General features: G+C 42.7%; 1 protein-coding gene across 3 annotated transcripts in view; it reads right to left on the bottom strand.

The window, feature by feature from the left end:
- The window catches only part of LOC109904406 (CUB and sushi domain-containing protein 3), a 657,725-nt gene that overhangs the window by 191,631 nt on the left and 447,371 nt on the right, over nucleotides 1-18,723 (bottom strand). For all 3 annotated transcript variants that reach the window (XR_004202892.1, XM_031788837.1, XM_031788836.1), the window contains 5 exons: nucleotides 16,468-16,659; nucleotides 10,188-10,314; nucleotides 3,229-3,431; nucleotides 2,621-2,812; nucleotides 233-371 (listed from right to left, as the gene is read on the bottom strand). Coding sequence is in view for 2 of the 3 variants with exons in the window: in XM_031788837.1 (XP_031644697.1) it covers nucleotides 233-371; nucleotides 2,621-2,812; nucleotides 3,229-3,431; nucleotides 10,188-10,314; nucleotides 16,468-16,659 (853 nt within the window). In the remaining variant the exon portion in view is untranslated. The remainder of the gene's footprint in view (nucleotides 1-232; nucleotides 372-2,620; nucleotides 2,813-3,228; nucleotides 3,432-10,187; nucleotides 10,315-16,467; nucleotides 16,660-18,723) is intronic.

Here is an 18,723-nt window from a genome sequence, read left to right as displayed (position 1 = left end):
TGCGAGCAAAGAGGGCAACAAACCTACGCTGAAATAAATCATTCTCTCTACTATTATTCTGACATTTCACATTCTTAAAATAAAGTGGTGATCCTAACTGACCTAAGACAGGGAATTTCTACGAGGATTAAATGTCAGGAATTGTGAAAAATTTAGTTTAAATGTATTTGGCTAAGGTGTATGTAAACTTCCAACTTCAACTGTATTAGCGCCTGATATGCTGCCATGTTACCTGATGAAGGCCAGCGATAGGACATAGTCCGAGTTGACAGCTATTAGCCAATCACAGTCCTTGCTGTGGGGGTAGGGATGGGGGAAGTTGGGAGACAGGATGAAGCCATTGGATCCAGTCAAGTTTCCTCCACAGGGGGCTGAAAGAGAAGAAGTGAGCAAATAAAAATATACTAACTGACACTCTTTACATGAACTGTCTCTGTTATTCTGTAGTCAGAAAACTGCATGATATTCTGTGGAGATTTAATGGTGGATAGGGTTGCAAAATTCTCATAACTTTCCCAAAATCCCCAGGTTTTTCAGAAATCCTGGTTGGAAAATTCCTGGACTCAGAAGGAAATATGCAGGAAATATGGAAAAATCCAACCAGGATTTCTGGAAAACCTGGGGATTTTGTAACCATAATGATAATTGATGCATTGAGTTGAGAGATCAAATTCTACACACAGGCCCTGTACAAAAACACATTAAAACACAAGAATCCTTGAGGTTTCATCAAGGTACTTCTTATAAGTGTGCCGTCTCTGAAAAGAGAGAGGGATCTTCGGCTCTGCGTCCAATAATTTGATATTCATCAATGGCTTGCCTTGTTCAAAATGGTTGGAAAGCAATGACAGTCACTCATCTCATTGGCTTTAGAGCTCAAGTACTGCATGGTGCTGGGTTCTGCAACATTCAGGGATACCATATGTTTATTAGCAGGCTAGGAGCCTGGGCTGGGTTGCCAGATCTAAGTCTCTCTGCAACACCAATGGGCTGCTACGTGATAGTTCTCCCAGAGCTCTTTTCTTGTTACAGCTCCTTTAGATGGGAGTCAACAGACAACTATTGAGAGGAAGTAAGGTTAGAGAGAGGAAAACTCCTGGATCTACCTGTAAGCACTCACCTCAACAGAAGGCCATAAGGACAACCAAGAGTTTTTCCCGGCTCAGCTCACACATAGTGGTCAGTAGAAAATCCTCAATACAAACCCCAGGCTCCACCTGTTAGTACTCAACTCAATACAAACCCCAAGCTCCATCTGTTAGTACTCACCTCAATACAAACCCCAGGCTCCACCTGTTAGTACTCACCTCAATACAAACCCCAGGCTCCACCTGTTAGTACTCACCTCAATACAAACCCCAGGCTCCACCTGTTAGTACTCACCTCAATACAAACCCCAGGCTCCACCTGTTAGTACTCACCTCAATACAAACCCCAGGCTCCACCTGTTAGTACTCACCTCAATACAAACCCCAGGCTCCACCTGTTAGTACTCACCTCAATACAAACCCCAGGCTCCACCTGTTAGTACTCACCTCAATACAAACCCCAGGCTCCACCTGTTAGTACTCACCTCAATACAAACCCCAGGCTCCACCTGTTAGTACTCACCTCAATACAAACCCCAAGCTCCATCTGTTAGTACTCACCTCAATACAAACCCCAGGCTCCACCTGTTAGTACTCACCTCAATACAAACCCCAGGCTCCACCTGTTAGTACTCACCTCAATACAAACCCCAAGCTCCATCTGTTAGTACTCACCTCAATACAAACCCCAGGCTCCACCTGTTAGTACTCACCTCAATACAAACCCCAAGCTCCACCTGTTAGTACTCACCTCAATACAAACCCCAAGCTCCATCTGTTAGTACTCAACTCAATACAAACCCCAAGCTCCACCTGTTAGTACTCACCTCAATACAAACCCCAGGCTCCACCTGTTAGTACTCACCTCAATACAAACCCCAAGCTCCATCTGTTAGTACTCACCTCAATACAAACCCCAGGCTCCACCTGTTAGTACTCACCTCAATACAAACCCCAGGTTCCACCTGTTAGTACTCACCTCAATACAAACCCCAAGCTCCACCTGTTAGTACTCACCTCAATACAAACCCCAGGCTCCACCTGTTAGTACTCACCTCAATACAAACCCCAGGCTCCACCTGTTAGTACTCACCTCAATACAAACCCCAGGCTCTAACTGTTTGTACTGATATGTTTGCATTTCTGAGCTTTAACTATTATTAATCATTAGTTATATTATTAATCAGTAGTTATAATAGAGACATGAGGGGTGCCATAAGTAAGCTTAGGAGGGGCCGAGTGCAGGGACAACGGTCACATGTGGCAGTACGCATAAGGAGACTCCACCCAAAGTGGGGTATGTATACTACCACGGGTAAAAACATGTCTTTGTCTAATGTAGCTGTATTGGCCCTCTGAGAAGAATACACTGGTTTAAGCTTTCAGAGTGTCTGTCGAGTTCTTACTATAATAATTAGAAAATAACAGTACTAACCTCAATACAAAGCTATAACTAGAGCCAAGGGTCCTTTCCTGGTCAGGTCATGTGCTGAGAAAAATCTCCTAGCCCTATCTGTAATTAAAGCACTCACCTATGCAGACAGGAGGGCTGGGTTGCCAGTAGTAGCGGTTCTCCACCTGTATACAGGTAATCTTCATCTCTCCCTGGAGCTCATACCCAGGGTCACAGAGAACGGTGACGGTGTCACCTGGCTCTCGCCCGTCCCCGTTACGACTGCCGTTCATAGGTACACCTGGGTCTCTGCAGGCTGTGGCCACCGAACCTGCCGGTCACAACGTAGGGAGGGAATCATGTGAGTCTATGCAAATAGGTTTTATGTTAACAGTTAACAGATAAACAGTTTGTATGTCTGGTTTTAAGTATTGAGTCAATTAAAGTCCCCAGATAATACAGTGAGTGAAGTTTTTCATCACAGAGTCAAACACATACAATACAACATTCTTAGCAGGTAACCCGAACACGTACATTCTAACTGATGTACTGAAACCGACACAGTAAAACTGACTCAGAGAAGAGTATCAGAGTTTTGCAAACAGTAGCCAAAAAAAACTCTCACACATTATCCTAAACCTGCACTGTACACTCTTTCTTAGTGTTAGACTTTATGAATCGAAAACTGAGACTTTATTGCTTTTGAAGATTCAAACTTCCAAGACTTTTCACAAACAGACTACTCACTTGAGAATTCGATAGCGAAGCCGGACTTGCTGATGTAGAAGTCAGTCTCAAACTGGATGGTGACCAGGTTGAGGGTGCTGTGGATCCCCTCGGGGAGCAGAGAGCCAGACACCTCCCTCAGGGACATCTCATTCTCAGGAGGGCCGTCCCACACCTTGAGGATGTCATGGGATGCCTCTGTGTCGAAGGCCAGGAACTGCAGGCTGAGAGATGAGGAGGAGGAAAATTATCGTGTACACTACAGCAGGGTTGCAAACTTCCTGTAATGTTCCCTAAAATCCCAGGTTTTCCAGAAATCCCAATTGGAAAATTCCTGGAATCAGGACGGAATTAGCAGTAAACCTGGAATCCTTCCACCAGGATTTCTGTAAAACCTAGGAATTTTGAGAAAGTACTGCCACCCTAGGCTGCAGTAAATTACTTGCAATAAATCATGGAATAACAGAGTAATAACAGATATGTTACAATTGCAATACTCATAGCAATAACTTGATACATTTGCCAAAACATTTCGGTGGAGATAATTTTTGGATGACCTTTGCTCCTCATGGACAAAAATTGTCAAATCACTGAATGTGTTACACCAACACAACTGTTTTCTCATACAAATACAGTTTGTTCTAAATCTGAGGGTTTGTGCATATTTCTTCCATGGTTTTTGACATTCCTTTTTGAGAAAATGCAAGCACTCAGCTGAAAGCCCCAGTGCCTTTTTTATTTTGCATGGAAAAGTGCTGCTGTGATGCAAATCTGAGGTGCCTATCTAGGCATAATGATGTTGTAGAGACATCAAGCTACGAGCAACGAGCTATAAGTCAGAAAACCTGGCAGGTAATTGGTGCACGTGGTCATAACACTCCTTTCACATCACCATTCAGCAGACTGTGCTGATCAAGACACCAGTGGAAGAAAATAAAGAAAGTCATGAATAAAAATATGATTTCAAACGAGGTGTGCCACTGGGAGTTGGAACAGAACAAATTGTTTGCCTCCAAGGTTACACCATTCCGGCTCCATGCAATACTAATAATTGAGTCTATGATTGAGCATTTGAGTCTCATTAGGCTGTCCAACCCTGGGGTCGAAGATGTGCAGGACAGGCAAAAAACAAAGAAGTAGACTAGACTGGAGAGAGGACAGAGGGACAACCTGTACTCCTGCTGGAATGGACATGCAGATCTTTACTATTATAGTCACGCCGATCACTATAGTAGGGATTGATTAAATTCACCATCATATCTAAGCCAATATGACACCAATGTCGATTAAACTTGGCAAATCAATTTGATTGGAGGTACAAACACACTCCCCTCCTCTCGTCATGAGCCGTCCGTTAGTTTTAGGGGGAAAAAAAGATTGTCGGGAAACAGTTTTGATTACATGTATAATGTATTGCTCTCACATGCTCATTTCTGCCCATTAAGAACCAACAATGTGCTATCTTTATGTAGCATTTTTGACGATGGTAGCATATTGTTTTAGACAAAGCTCAGAGTTCTAACACCGGATCAGTTGCTCGGCAACAACACAGCTGCTTGCATCATGCTGCCAGTCATAAGAAATCTATGTGAACAAACCTAGGCTACTGTAGACAATCAATAAATGAAAAACATATATTTTGATTAGCTGGGTAGGTGCCCCGCTCTGTCTGACAGCAAAGTAGGCGCGAAACAAAAGTGATGTAATTAAGCACGTGTGGTAATGAGTAGGATTCTGTGTTTTCACATATACATATGATTGATTTTGATAAAAACACTACCTGCCTTTCCTTCCCACTTCCACCTGATGACTTGACGGGCCATATTCTGGTGTACCACGGGGTGGATTAATCGAACTTACTCTCAGCTTGCTTAAGTTTTGCAACCTGCTGTGCGCAGTCAAAAGAAAATGACATGCTAACTTGGTTAGCTACATGATTAAACAAGTCTGTCTTCATCAAACCATCTGTGTTAGACTATTGTATTTTAACCAAGCAAGATAAATAAATGTTCACCCAGTACTGAGTGAATGAACAAAATCATCTTGGAACAAAATCTTCCAGACTGTCCATTTAACTGGTCTGTCATAGTCAATGTTTTAAGAACAGGATTCGTAGTGTAGTGGTTAAAGTTACTGCCTGTGGATCTGAAGATTGTGGGTGGGCCTCCCAGAGGATACATTTATTTCGTTTATAGTTATGACAGCCTCCCTCCCTCCCGGCACACACACACACACACACACACACACACACACACACACACACACACACACACACACACACACACACACACACACACACACACACACATATATATAAACACAAACACACACACTAATTTTCATGTATTAAGTGGCCTTCGGGTTTGTGAAGAGGCAGGCAAGTGGCAGTGAGAGTGGTGGTGTGTACTACTTTGTGCATCTTGCTAGAACGGAGGAGAGACCAGCACTCAGATCTCATGGAAGAGGACATTGCCCTCATCCGTGAGATGCACGCCATCCTTACAGTACTGCCCAGGGACACAGTGCTTTATGGCAGAGGGGCGGATTGTGAGGATGCGCCTGCCATGGAGAAATGCTAAAATCAGCTGGGTGACAGAGCACCGTGCCATCTTTATGCGCTTGTCCTCCTCCTATTGAAACATCAAACTCCTCTGCTGCGCTATGTCAGAGTAGACCATCGTTGTTCGGATGACTACCTCTGAATCAGTTTGCATCTGACACACCAGGGCTGTCCCCTTTGTGTGTCCCAATTAGTTTCTACCAAGGTGGATGACTATGATGTCAGGGGGAGCAGCAGCACAGGCCATCTGCTGGCGCAGAACATGAAGGAGTTTGCCTCACTTCATTCCTCGCTCTTGATCCACGTAATGTGACAGTAGTCAAGGGAGAGGTTGTGATGCTTTCCGACTGACCTGGCACACTTCTCCAACAAGTGGATCCACAAATGCCCAACTAGCCACACAGTCCTCATTCCAAATCCATGTTAATGAATGAGTAAATGCCTGGAAGCCCGTGAAAAAAAGGGAGCGAACTATAGTAGTAGAAAACACTGAGTGTTCAAAACATTAGGAAGATTATCCTAATATTGAGTTGCACTCACTTTTGCCCTCAGAAAATCCTCAATTTGTTGGTGCTTGGACACTACAAGGTATTGAAAGTGTTCCACAGGGATGCTGGCCCATGTTGATTCCAATTCTTATCACAGCTGTGTCAAGTTGGCTGGATGTCCTTTGGGTCATGGACCATTCTTGATACACACTGGAAACTGTTTAGTGTGAAAACCCCATCAGCGTTGCAGTTCTTGACACATTCAAACCTGGCACCTACGACCATACTTTATTCAAAGGCACTTCAATCTTCTCTCTTGCCCATTCATCCTCTGAATAGCAAACATACACAATCCATGTTTCAATTGTCTCAAGGCTTAAATATCATTCTTGTCTCCTCCCCTTCATCTGATTGAAGTGGATTTAACAACTGACATCAATGAGCGATCATAGCTTTCACCTGGATTCACCTGGTCAGTCTGTCATGGAAAGAGTGTTCCTAATGTTTTGTAAACTCAATGTAGCTGTGGAATGAATAGAACTGCATTCCAATTGAAAAAGATCATATGCAGATGATTTTCTTGCTCCTACTTCAGGGAAGCTTAAAATGTATATTTAGACTTTTGCAAGGACAATAAAACATTTTCTGTATGTTTCTCTTTTTTTCTAGCCAACATTCCCATTGAAGCACCAAGTCCAATCAGTTCTACTTGTTGTATTTCTGAGAGGATCTCCTGTCAGACTTTCACTCTCTCTCTTTTTATCTCTGAGATAGGCTAATTGACTTTTACTTTTATTGCTGTGTTACAGTATGTTGAATTATGCTTTTGTAAAATCACCTTTCGGTGTAAAAACCATAGAAATGAGAAAAATATATATTTTAAGTGAGAAGGAGGCATTGTTCTAAAGCAGAAAATAAAGAAAACTCACATGAACACCACAATGACGACCTCACCCATGCTTTTCCAGCACACATCTTTGACCTACTACAGTTGCTCTGTTGGTCTATTGTACTTCAAACAATGTGTTGGCAGGTTGTTTAGGATTCAAACCTTCTAATTCATATTCTTCAGAGGGATAATGTACTTTACACTGTCCTGCTATTATAATAATGTACAGAGCCTTGGGAAAGTATTCAAACCCCTTGACTTTTTCCACATTTTGTTACGTTACAGTCTTATTCTAAAATGGATGGAATAAAACAAAATCCTCAGCACTCTACACGCAATACCCCATAATGATAAAGTGAAAACAGGTTTTTCTAAATTTGTACAAATGTATTAAAAATAAAAAACACAACAACCTTATTTACATAAGTATTCAGACCCTTTGCTATGAGACACCAAATTGAGCTCAGGTGCATTCTGTTTCCATTGATCATCCTTGAGATGTTTCTACAACTTGTTTGGAGTCCACCTGTGGTAAATACATTTGATTGGACATGGTTTGGAATGGCACACACCTGTCTATACTGTATAAGGTCTCATTGTTGACAGTGCATGTCAGAGCAAAAACCAAGCCATGAGGTTGAAGGAAATGTTCGTAGAGCTCCGAGACAGGACTGTGTCGAGGCATAAATCTGTGGTCGGGAACCAAAACATTTTTGCAAAATTGAAGGTCCCCAAGAACACAGTGTTCTCCATCATTCCTAAATTGAAGAAGTTTGGAACCACCAAGACTCATCCTAGAGCTGGCTGCCTGGCCAAACTGAGCAATTGGGGGAGAAGGGCCTTGGTCAGGGAGGTGACCAAGAACCCTATGGTCACTCTGACAGAGTTCCAGAGCTCCTCTGTGGAGATGGGAGAACATTCCAGAAGGACAACCATCTCTGCAACACTCCACCAATCAGGCCTTTATGGTAGAATGGCCAGACGGAAGCCACTCCTCAGTAAAAGGCACATGACAGTCCGCTTGGAGTTTGCTAAAAGGCACCTAAAGACTCTCAGACCCTGAGAAACAAGATTGAACTCTTTGGCCTGATTGCCAAGCATCACGTCTGGAGGAAACCAGGCACCATCCCTTCGGTGAAACATGGTGGTGGCAGCATCACGCTGAACGGAGCAAAGTACAGAGAGATCCTTGATGAAAACCTGCTCCAGAGCGCTCATGACCTCAGACTGAGGCGAAGGTTCACCTTCCAACAGGACAACGACCCTAAGCACACAGCCAAGACAATGCAGGAGTGGCTTTGGGACAAGACTCTGAATGTCCTTGAGTGGCCCAGCCAGAGCCCGGACTGATCTAACATCTCTGGAGAGACCTGAAAATAGTTGCGCAGCAACACTCCCCATCCAACCTGACAGAGCTTGATAGGATCTGCAGAGAATATTGGGATAAACTCACCAAATACAGGTGTGCCAAGATTGTAGCGTCATACCCAAGAAGACTCAATGCTGTAATCGCTGAATACTGGGTCTGAATACTTTTTTTATTTGTAACACATTTGAATGAAATCTTAAAAAACTGTTTTTGCTTTGTCATTATGGGGTATTGTGTGTAGTTTGATGAGGGATAACATTTATTTAATCCATTTTAGAATAAGGATGTAACATAACAAAATGTGAAAAAAGTCAAGGGGTTTGAATACTTCCGAAAGCACTGTATATCTATCATTATGCTGCATGTATTTTTAGATCACAGGAGGCTGCTGAGGGGAGAGCGGCTCATAATAATGGCTGGAACGCAGCAAATGGAATGGCATCAAACACCTGGAAACCATGTGTTTGACATATTTCATACCTTTCCACTTACTCCTCTCCAGTCATTACCAAGAGCCCATTCGCCCCAATTAAGTTGCCATCAATCTCCTGTGTTATAGATATAGGCCTAAATGTGTCTCACCATCTTGACTGCAAAAATAAATACAAATGGAAACATAACATTCAGCTACATATACATTTGACAAGAATTGGTCAGCACAGCAATTGATAAAACAGGACCATGTTTGCAAATCAAGTGGTTTTGACATTGTGCCAATATTACACAGTTACAGAAATCAGGAATGCAGACAGATTCTTTAGACCTCTCTATCTGTATGAGTGACTGTGTCCAACACACCATCCATCCCCTGTTGGTATGTTGCCCACCTACTGACCAAAAAAGGATGTGATTATGAAATATATATTTTTCTCAGTGACATATATTGCTAAAATAAAGGTTGAAATCAATTAGAATTTAAACGGCAAAGAACAACCAGGCAGGTAGCACATAAATTACTACAAGACAAAACAGATCACTCAATCAAACCTGATAGTCTTATAAGTATAAAAGCTAAGATGCCTTTCATAAAATAAAAAAAAGCTTGCAAAAGTAGTGGAATGGGTTAATGGCTTAGCGTGGTGTGTGAATAATCCAATACTTTACCTTGTCTGCAGTACAAATCATATTATTGTGGGAGCCCCTCCTCTAAGACTCTGAATGAGGCTGTTTGAGAAGGTTTGAATCCCAAGCAACCTGCCTACACATTGTTTGAAGTACAATAGACCAACATAGCTACTGTAGTAGGTCATAGCTGTGTGCTGGAGAACCTTGGTAGAGCATGAGGGAAGTAGGCATTGTGGTGATCATGTGAATTTTGTCTTTAGATCAATGCTTACTTCTCACTTAAAACATAGTTTTTTGTTTCTAATAGTGTAAAAACAGGGTACTGGTGCACTGGAGAATGTCTACCTTCTTGCCTGGACGCTTGTGTGTGTGTGTGTGTGTGTGTGTGTGTGTGTGTGTGTGTGTGTGTGTGTGTGTGTGTGTGTGTGTGTGTGTGTGTGTGTGTGTGTGTGTGTGTGTGTGTGTGTGAGAGCGCTGTAGCCTTGTACTTTTGTTAGGCATATATTACAAGAGTTGGTCTTGGCTTGGCTGTTGAAATGCACAGAGATGAGACATGATAGGGGAATACTTGAAAAGGAGGATTCTTGATGAATACTAATTGATCAGTACCTAACGATGTTGCCAGAGTCCACCTCGATAATCCAGGTGCAACGGAGGTTGTTGTCGTAGGGGAATGGGTATCCAGGTGACAGGATGCGTCCAGACGACTCGCCTGTGAACTTTCCTCCACATTCAGCTGTAAGGAGAAACAACACAAATATAATGAAAACAGGATATACATGTATCTGTTGCTATGGAGATGCATTAAAGGAGATACTGTGAAAGGGTATCACAGCTGAGTTTTGCAGTGACACATTCAAAACGCAAAAGATGCATGCAGGGACAGGGACAGGGACAGGGACAGGGACAGGGACACAGGCGCACGTATGTATGCACACTTGCTCGCACACAAAAACATGCCCACACGTGTACACACATGTACGCACACAGCTAGGGGGAAATAATTAGTGGGTTGCTGGCAAGGAAATGTAACAAGTCTACCGCTCCTGTTGAAAATGTGAAGCCGAGCCATGTGAATCATCTCAATGAATCAATAACCAATGGTGTAATGTGCAAAAATACAGACAGAAGTGGTTTTTTGGGGGTATCTGTACTTCAGCTTTATTATTTATATTTTTGACAACTTTTACTTCACTAAATTCCTACAGAAAATAATGTACTTTTTACTCTATACATTTTCTCTGACACCAAAAAGTGTCAGAGTAATTCACTCACTTATCAAGAGAACATCCCTGGTCACCTACTGCCTGTGATCTGGCAGACTCACTAAACACACATACTTCCCTTTAAATGATGTAAGCGTTTTAGAGTGTGCACCTGGCTACCCATAACTTAAAAACAAGAAAATGGTGGAGTCTGGTTTGCTTAATATAAGGAATTTGAAATGATTTACACTTTTACTTTTTATACTTAAGTATATTTAAAACCAAATACTTTCAGACTTTTACTGAAGTAGTATTTTTCTGAGTGACTTTCACTTTTACTTGAGTAAGGTATCTTTTACTCAGGTATGACAATAGGGTACTTTTTCCACCACTATCAATAACGCCAGAGAGTATTTGGAGTCTTGGACTACGTCCCAAATGGCACCCTATTCCCTATATAGTACACTACTTTTGACAAGGGCCTATAGTGCACACCCATACACACACTTACTCCCACACACACGTACACAACACAAAGGTACACACACACGTACACAGCTGAGAGGAAATAATTTGTGGGTGGCTGCAAACAAATGTAACATGCTCCTCTTGAGAATGTGAAGCCAAGCCATGCGAATCATCTCAATAAAACAATAACGCGCCCAAGAGTGTTTGCAGATTCCTGGGCTACGTCCCAAATGGCACCCTATAGTGCACTACATAGGAAATAGGGTGCCATCTGGGATACAATACTGTCAGAGCAATAAGCAGCCAGCCCAAAACCTTCCCTGACAGGACGACAGTGCCGTGGTGGTAGTGTAGCAGTGTCAGTCTCGGTGCCACCAAAACCCGGTGTGCTGCAGTGCGCCTGCAGCCTGGCATGTTTTGTTCTGCTCCGGGACATCAATCACACAGGAAACGAGCCCAACGCTGAACATGAGGCCTGCTAACTGCTTCTCTTGCTGATGCTTTTCTTGCTGAATGCTTCCTGCTGACTGCTTCCAGGGCAGCTGAGGCTTACATTACCCGCCCATTATCAGTCTACCTCCACTATCACTTGATTAACCAACTTTAAATGCCCATCTCTCTCAATCCCTCTCAATCTCTCAACCTTAGTCCCCTCTCTCTCAATATCTCATTCCCTCTCAATCTCTCAACCTTAGTCCTCTCTCTCTCTTTCCCTCTCAATCTCTCACCCTTAGTCCTCTCTCTCAATCTCTCTTTCCCTCTCAATCTCTCACCCTTAGTCCTCTCTCTCTCAATCTCTCTCTCCCTCTCTCTCTCTCCATCTCTCACCCTTAGTCCACTCTCTCTCAATCTCTCTTTCCCTCTCAATCTCTCACCCTTATTCCTCTCTCTCAATCTCCTTTTCCCTCACAATCTCTCACCCTTAGTCCTCTCTCTCAATCTCTCACCCTTAGTTCTCTCTCTCTCAATCTCTCTTTCCCTCTCAATCTCGCACCCTTAGTTCAATGAAGCCTAAATCACAAAATGCAGATCGCTAGTTCATTAATACTCAACATTAATACTAAAAATGTTTAGATAAGGGAGGGAGGGAGGGAGGGAGGGAGGGAGGGAGGGAGGGAGGGAGGGAGGGAGGGAGGGAGGGAGGGAGGGAGGGAGGGAGGGAGGGAGGGAGGGAGCCTCCCTCTAAATCAAATAACATCTTATTGGTTTCATTCACATGTTTAGCAGATATTATTGCGGGTGTAGTGAAATGCTTGTATGCTCTAAACCAATGCTCTAAACCAACGTCCTGTGGAGCTCATTCCTCACAAGGCAAACATTCAATCAAATGAAATGTTATTCGTCATATGATTCGTAAACAACAAGTATAGACTAACAATGAAAGGCTCACTTTCCCAACAATGCAGAAAGAAAAGGGTACTAGTACTAGTATCGATGTGCAGGGTTACAAGGTAATCGAGGTAGATATGTACATATAACCAGGAGATAAGTGACAGATAATCAACAGTAGCAGCAGTGTCTGTGATGAGACAAAAAGAGTCAATGCAGATAGTTAAATAGTTACCAAATAGCTACCTGGCCTAACTATTTAGCAGTCTTATGGCTTGGAGGTAGAAGCTGTTCAGGGTCCTGAGGGTTCCAGACTTGGTGAGATGTTTTGTGGATGCTTTGTGGACATGGGCCCAGGACTTTTGATCAAATAGAACCCTTGCCTCTTGTATGCTTTTACTTCTTTAATTGTACTGTATTACTGTAATGTGTGCTGCAATTGTAAATGCACTTCAGATAAAGTTTGATAGAACCCTACAGTTTTTCGAAGTTTGATCTCTCGCTATATAAAAAACACTTCACTATCACTTAGACTTGAGGAAGTGCAGAGCAAAGTGCTGATTTATCATTTGCTCTCAAAAGCATTACGTTCCCTCTCAGAGGATATTACTTATCTTGGCTGAGAAACCACATGCTCTACTCTGTCTGCCAAAGCTGCATCCCAAATGACACCCTATCCCTATATCGTGCACTGCTTTTGACATGGGCCCTGGTCAAAAGTAGTGCTCTACATAGGGAGTTGAGTGCCATTGGGATGCATCCTCTCTCTTCACACCTCCTCCTACACCTGCGGACCAGAAGCAAACATAGCTAAATATTTCATCTGTTATAATAAAAGGTGGAAATATGAAAAGTTAGGTAGCTTCAAGGTAGGTAATCCAATTTCTAAAGCACACTTCCTGCAAAGGTCATTCAAAATGACTGACTCCACTTTTTAAATTGAAGGAGATATGAAGATAAGAGTATTTTCAAATCTGCAGTAGTGGAAAAGGTACTCAATTGTCATACTTGATAAAGTAAAGTAAAGATACCTTAATAGAAATTGTCTCAAGTTAAAGTGAAAGTCACTTACTACTTGAGTAAACGCCGAACAGTATCTGATTTGAAATGCAATTAAATACAGTGGTGGGGAAATATACTCAATTGTCATACATGAGTAAAAGTAGATGCTCAAATTTTTATTTACAATCAGCCAGGGGCTCACTCCAACATTGAGACATAATTTACAAACACAGTATTTGTGTTTGGTAAGTCCGCCATATCAGAGGCATTAGGTGTGATAATTCATTGATATTGATAGGTATGTGAATTGGACCATACTACCTGAGCATTCAAAATGTAACGAGTACTTTTGGATGTCAGGGAAAGTACAGATTTTCTTTCGGAATGTAGTGGAATAAAAAGTCAAAGTTGTCAAAAATATAAATAGTTAAGTACAGATACCCCCAAAAAGTATTTTTACTTAGTTACTTTACACCACTGTATATCTGTCAGATGATTACGTATTTATTATTGATGTTGGCTGGAATAATCCGCATAATATTGAACTACTTACAGTCTTTATATTACATCCAGGAAGCTATATACTGTATATAAAACTACTTTGTGCTGATATGCTTGCCTATAATATGTATCCATATGGGAAGTTCTTTGGGAGGGCTAGTATTGTGTTTAAAAAATGTAATTGCTATGGTCATATGTGCAATAAAGCATCATTAGTATTAAATCCAGAGACCAAGTCTAACTTTCACGTGTAGATTTCTTACGGGTGAAACTGTAAATTAGTTTTTCACTTGGGAACTTGCAATTCCACATATGAAAGTTACATTTTTGTCCCCCCATTTTCACCCCAATTTCGTGATATCCAATTGGTAGTTACAGTCTTGTCCCATCGCTGCAACTCCCGGGAGAGGCGAAGGTTGAGAGCCATGCGTCCCCCGAAACATGACCCTGCCAAGCACACTGTTCGCTTAACCCGGTAGCCAGCCGCACCAATGTGTCAGAGGAAACACTGTACAACTGGTCTCTTCACAGTCCCCAAGTCCAGAACAGACTATGGGAGGTGCACAGTACTGCATAGAGCCATGACTACATGGAACTCTATTCCACATCACGTAACTGATGCAAGAAGTAGATGATAAAAAACAGCTGGGACTGTGAAGCAACACAAATATAGGCACAGACACATGCATACACACACATGATAACATACACACTATACACACATGTACACATGGATTTTGTGTTGTAGATATGTGGTAGTGGAGTATTGGTCTGAGGGCACATACTTAGTGTGTTGTGAATTTTGTAATAAATGTATTGTAATGTTTTTAAAATTGTATAACTGCCTTAATTTTGCCATACCACGGAAGAGTAATGGGGATCCATAATAAATACAAATACAAACTGGCGACCTAAGTCAGTGTGCATGCGACTGGCCTGCCACTAGGAGTCGCTAGATCGCGATGGGACAAGGACATCCTGGCCGCCCAAACCCTTCCCTAATCCGGACGATGCTGTGCCAATTATGCGCCGCCACATGGGTCTCCCTGCGACACAGCCTGGAATCGAACCCGGGTCTGTAGTGACACCTCTAGCACTGTGATGCAGTGCCTTAGACCACTGTGCCACTCGGGAGGCCAAAAGTGACATTTTCACATGTGGAGTTTTCTTACAAATTAGTTTTTCACATGTGTTTGATTTTCACATGTAAATGTTTTATTTTAAAATGTGAATTTCACATGTGAAACTGCATACCCGATATTCTGCAACTGCAATTCACAACTGCAAAAAACATGTTTTTTCTCCTCACATGTGAAAAGGTGATGTTAACATGTGAACTAATAAATGTAATACAAGTGAAAATATGGTTTCACATGTGAAAACAGCTATTTCATGTGGGGCCATTCATGTTTTCACATGTGAAACTCCAAATTGTACATTTTGTTGTTGTTGTAAAGGCTGGTCCTAGTGTACATTGTATCTCTTCCTCATAAAAGAGACTGACAGGATGGGGTTAATCAGATCTAGTTCAAACTGAATCATAGTGAGATCCAATCTGATTTGAAGTCACTAAGGGCACCCTTCTTTGAATCTAATTAGGATCAATCAGTATAATCAAGGAACTAACGATAGCTATCATCATGTGCCTTCTCCAATGAGGAAAAATTCCCACTTTCAACCAAGAACTTCAATGTCATCTGTACAATCTACCTCGGAGATTGAAGATATCTCCAATCTGTATTGGCTAGTTTAATCCAGCTCTCACATACACCAATCTCTCCAAGACATTACTCATTCAAAAGAAAAGGAAAAAACAAATACATTTGTATTCACTTTAAGAAATGCAAAGCACTGCACATTTTTAGACAAAGTTCAATTAAGAGGACCTAAAGCTGAATTAAACCCTCTTGATTAATGGATATTACATAGCTGCAGCCTGCAGTGCAGGTTGTTCTCCTGCAGCATATCAATGACCTGCAGGAGCTCTGCCTGGTCTGGTCTGCACTCCCCTAGCCTGGTTAATACATTATGCAGCTGGTGAGGCACATTGGCTGCAGCTTAGATCATTGTGACAAATGGGAGGGACCAGTGGTTACTTTTTCTTCTGTGGTTAACTTGACATAAAGAGAGAAGAGGAGGGGCTTGGGTTGTGCTGGAGTACTGTACTGCTGCTAGGTTAACTGGGAGAAGCACTGTGGGCTAATATTAGTTGAAAATAGATGAAGGGAGCCGTCTACTAATCCGCTATGCTAAGAGATGTCAGTTGTTCCTGACCATAGGAGTTTACCAGTGTGGGTTGGTAGTGTGTGCATGTGTGCATACAGTACGTCTGTGTGTGCTTGTATATGCACACGTGCACAGTCCTTTTTACTTAGTTCCCTTACCGATGCAAGAGGGCAGGACGTTGTCCCAAGCACGTCTTTCTCCGGTCATACACTTGAGAATTCCGCTGCCGTGCAGGGTGTAGCCAGGGTTGCACCTATAGGTGATGGTGCTTCCAGAGAAGTGTCCCTGGTCGTTGACCTTGAAGCCAAACTGGGGCACCCCAGGGTCCTCGCAGTGGGAAAGCTCAAAGCCTGGAAGAAAGGGGGGGGGGCAGTCATTCAAATGTATTTATAAAGCCCCTTTCTCATGGGCAGTTGTCAAAAAGGGCTCTGTAGTAACCCGACTTACACTCAGAAAAAAATGTTATAAATAGAACCCAGTAGGGTTCTTTGGTTTGTCCCCCAAACATTATACCTGTTTGGGCTTCTTGCAGTCAATTTGCAGTCTACAAATTATTTGTAATTAAAATGGATCTTTGTAGAATCCTATCCCTCTACAAAGAACCCTTTTCAAACCCTTTTTTCCAAGAGTGTAGACTCCAACGTACAAGTAGAAGCACAGTGGCCAGGAAAGACTCCCTTTTGGAGAGATTGGAAACCCAAAATAGTCTACACAGACAAGTTCTGGCCTGGTTTGGATCATATCTGTTGGAAAGATATCAGTTTGTCTCTGTGAATGGTTTGTCCTCTGACAAATCAACTGTAAATTCCGGTGTTCCTCAAGGCTCCATTTTAGGACCACTATTGTTTTCACTATATATTTTACCTCTTGGGGATGTCATTCGAAAACATAATGTTAACTTTCACTGCTATGTGGTTGACACACAGCTGTACATTTCAATGAAACATGGTGAAGCCCCAAAATTACCCTAGCTAGAAGCCTGTGTTTCAGACATAAGGAAGTGGATGGCTGCAAACTTTCTACTTTTAGAGATGCTTGTTCTTAGGTCCCAAGAAACAAAGGGATCTTCTGTTGAATCTGACAATTCATCTTGATGGTTGTACAGTCTTCTCAAATAAAACTGTGAAGGACCTTGGCGTTACTCCGGATCCTGATCTCTCTTTTGATGAACATAATCAAGACTGTTTCTAGGACAGCTTTTTTCCATCTACGTAACATTGCAAAAACATCAGAAACTTTCTGTCCAAAAATGATGCATAAAAATGAATCCATGCTTTTGTTACTTCTAGGTTAGACTACTGCAATGCTCTACTTTCCGGCTACCCGGATAAAGCACTAAATAAACTTCAGTTAGTGCTAAATACGGCTGCTAGAATCGTGACTAGAACAAAAAATGTGATCATATTACTCCAGTGCTAGCCTCCCTACACTGGCTTCATGTTAAGGCAAGGACTGATTTCAAGGTTTTACTGCTAACCTACAAAGCATTACATGGGCTTGCCCCTACCTATCTTTCCGATTTGGTCCTGCCGTACATACCTACACGTACGCTACGGTCACAAGACGCAGGCATCCAAATTGTCCCTAGAATTTCTAAGCAAACAGCTGGAGGCAGTTGAGCTCCATTTTTATGGAATGGTCTGCATACCCATGTGAGAGACGCAGACTCGGGCTCAACCTTTATGTCTCTACTGAAGACTCATCTCTTCAGTGGGTAATATGATTGAGTGTAGTCTGGACCAGGAGTGTGAAGGTGAACGGAAAGGCTCTGGAGCAACGAACCGCCCTTGCTGTCTCTGCCTGGCCGGTTCCCCTCTCTCCACTGGGATTCTCTGCCTCTAACCCTATTACAGGGGCTGAGTTACTGGCCTACTGGTGCTCTTTCATGCCGTCCCTAGGAGGGGTGCGTTACATAATTGGGTTGAGTCACTGACGTGATCTTCCTGTCTGGGTTGGCGCCCCCCCTTAGGTTGTGCCGTGGCGGAGATCTTTGTGGGCTATACTCTGCCTTGTCTCAGGATGGTAAATTGGTGGTTGAAGATATCCCTCGAGTGGTGTGGGGGTTGTGCTTTGGCAAAGTGGGTGGGGTTATATTCTTCCTGTTTGGCCCTGTTATCATCGGATGGGGCCACAGTGTCTCCTGACCCCTTTCTTTCTCAGCCTCCAGTATTTATGCTGCAGTAGTTTATGTGGCGGGGGGCTAGGGTCAGTTTGTTATATCTGAGGTACTTCTCCTGTCTTATCCGGTGTCCTGTGTGAATTTAAGTATGCTCTCTCTAATTCTCTCTTTCTCTCTTTCTTTCTCTCTCTCGGAGGATCTGAGCCCTAGGACCATGCCTCAGGACTACCTGGCATGACTCCTTGCTGTTCCCAGTCCACCTGGCCGTGCTGCTGCTCCAGTTTCAACTGTTCTG

The sequence above is a fragment of the Oncorhynchus kisutch genome, linkage group LG14 (assembly GCF_002021735.2).
Source record: "Oncorhynchus kisutch isolate 150728-3 linkage group LG14, Okis_V2, whole genome shotgun sequence".
Lineage (NCBI taxonomy): Eukaryota > Metazoa > Chordata > Actinopteri > Salmoniformes > Salmonidae > Oncorhynchus > Oncorhynchus kisutch.
Note: the sequence above shows the minus strand (reverse complement) of the source record. Positions and strands in the feature narration are given on the sequence as shown.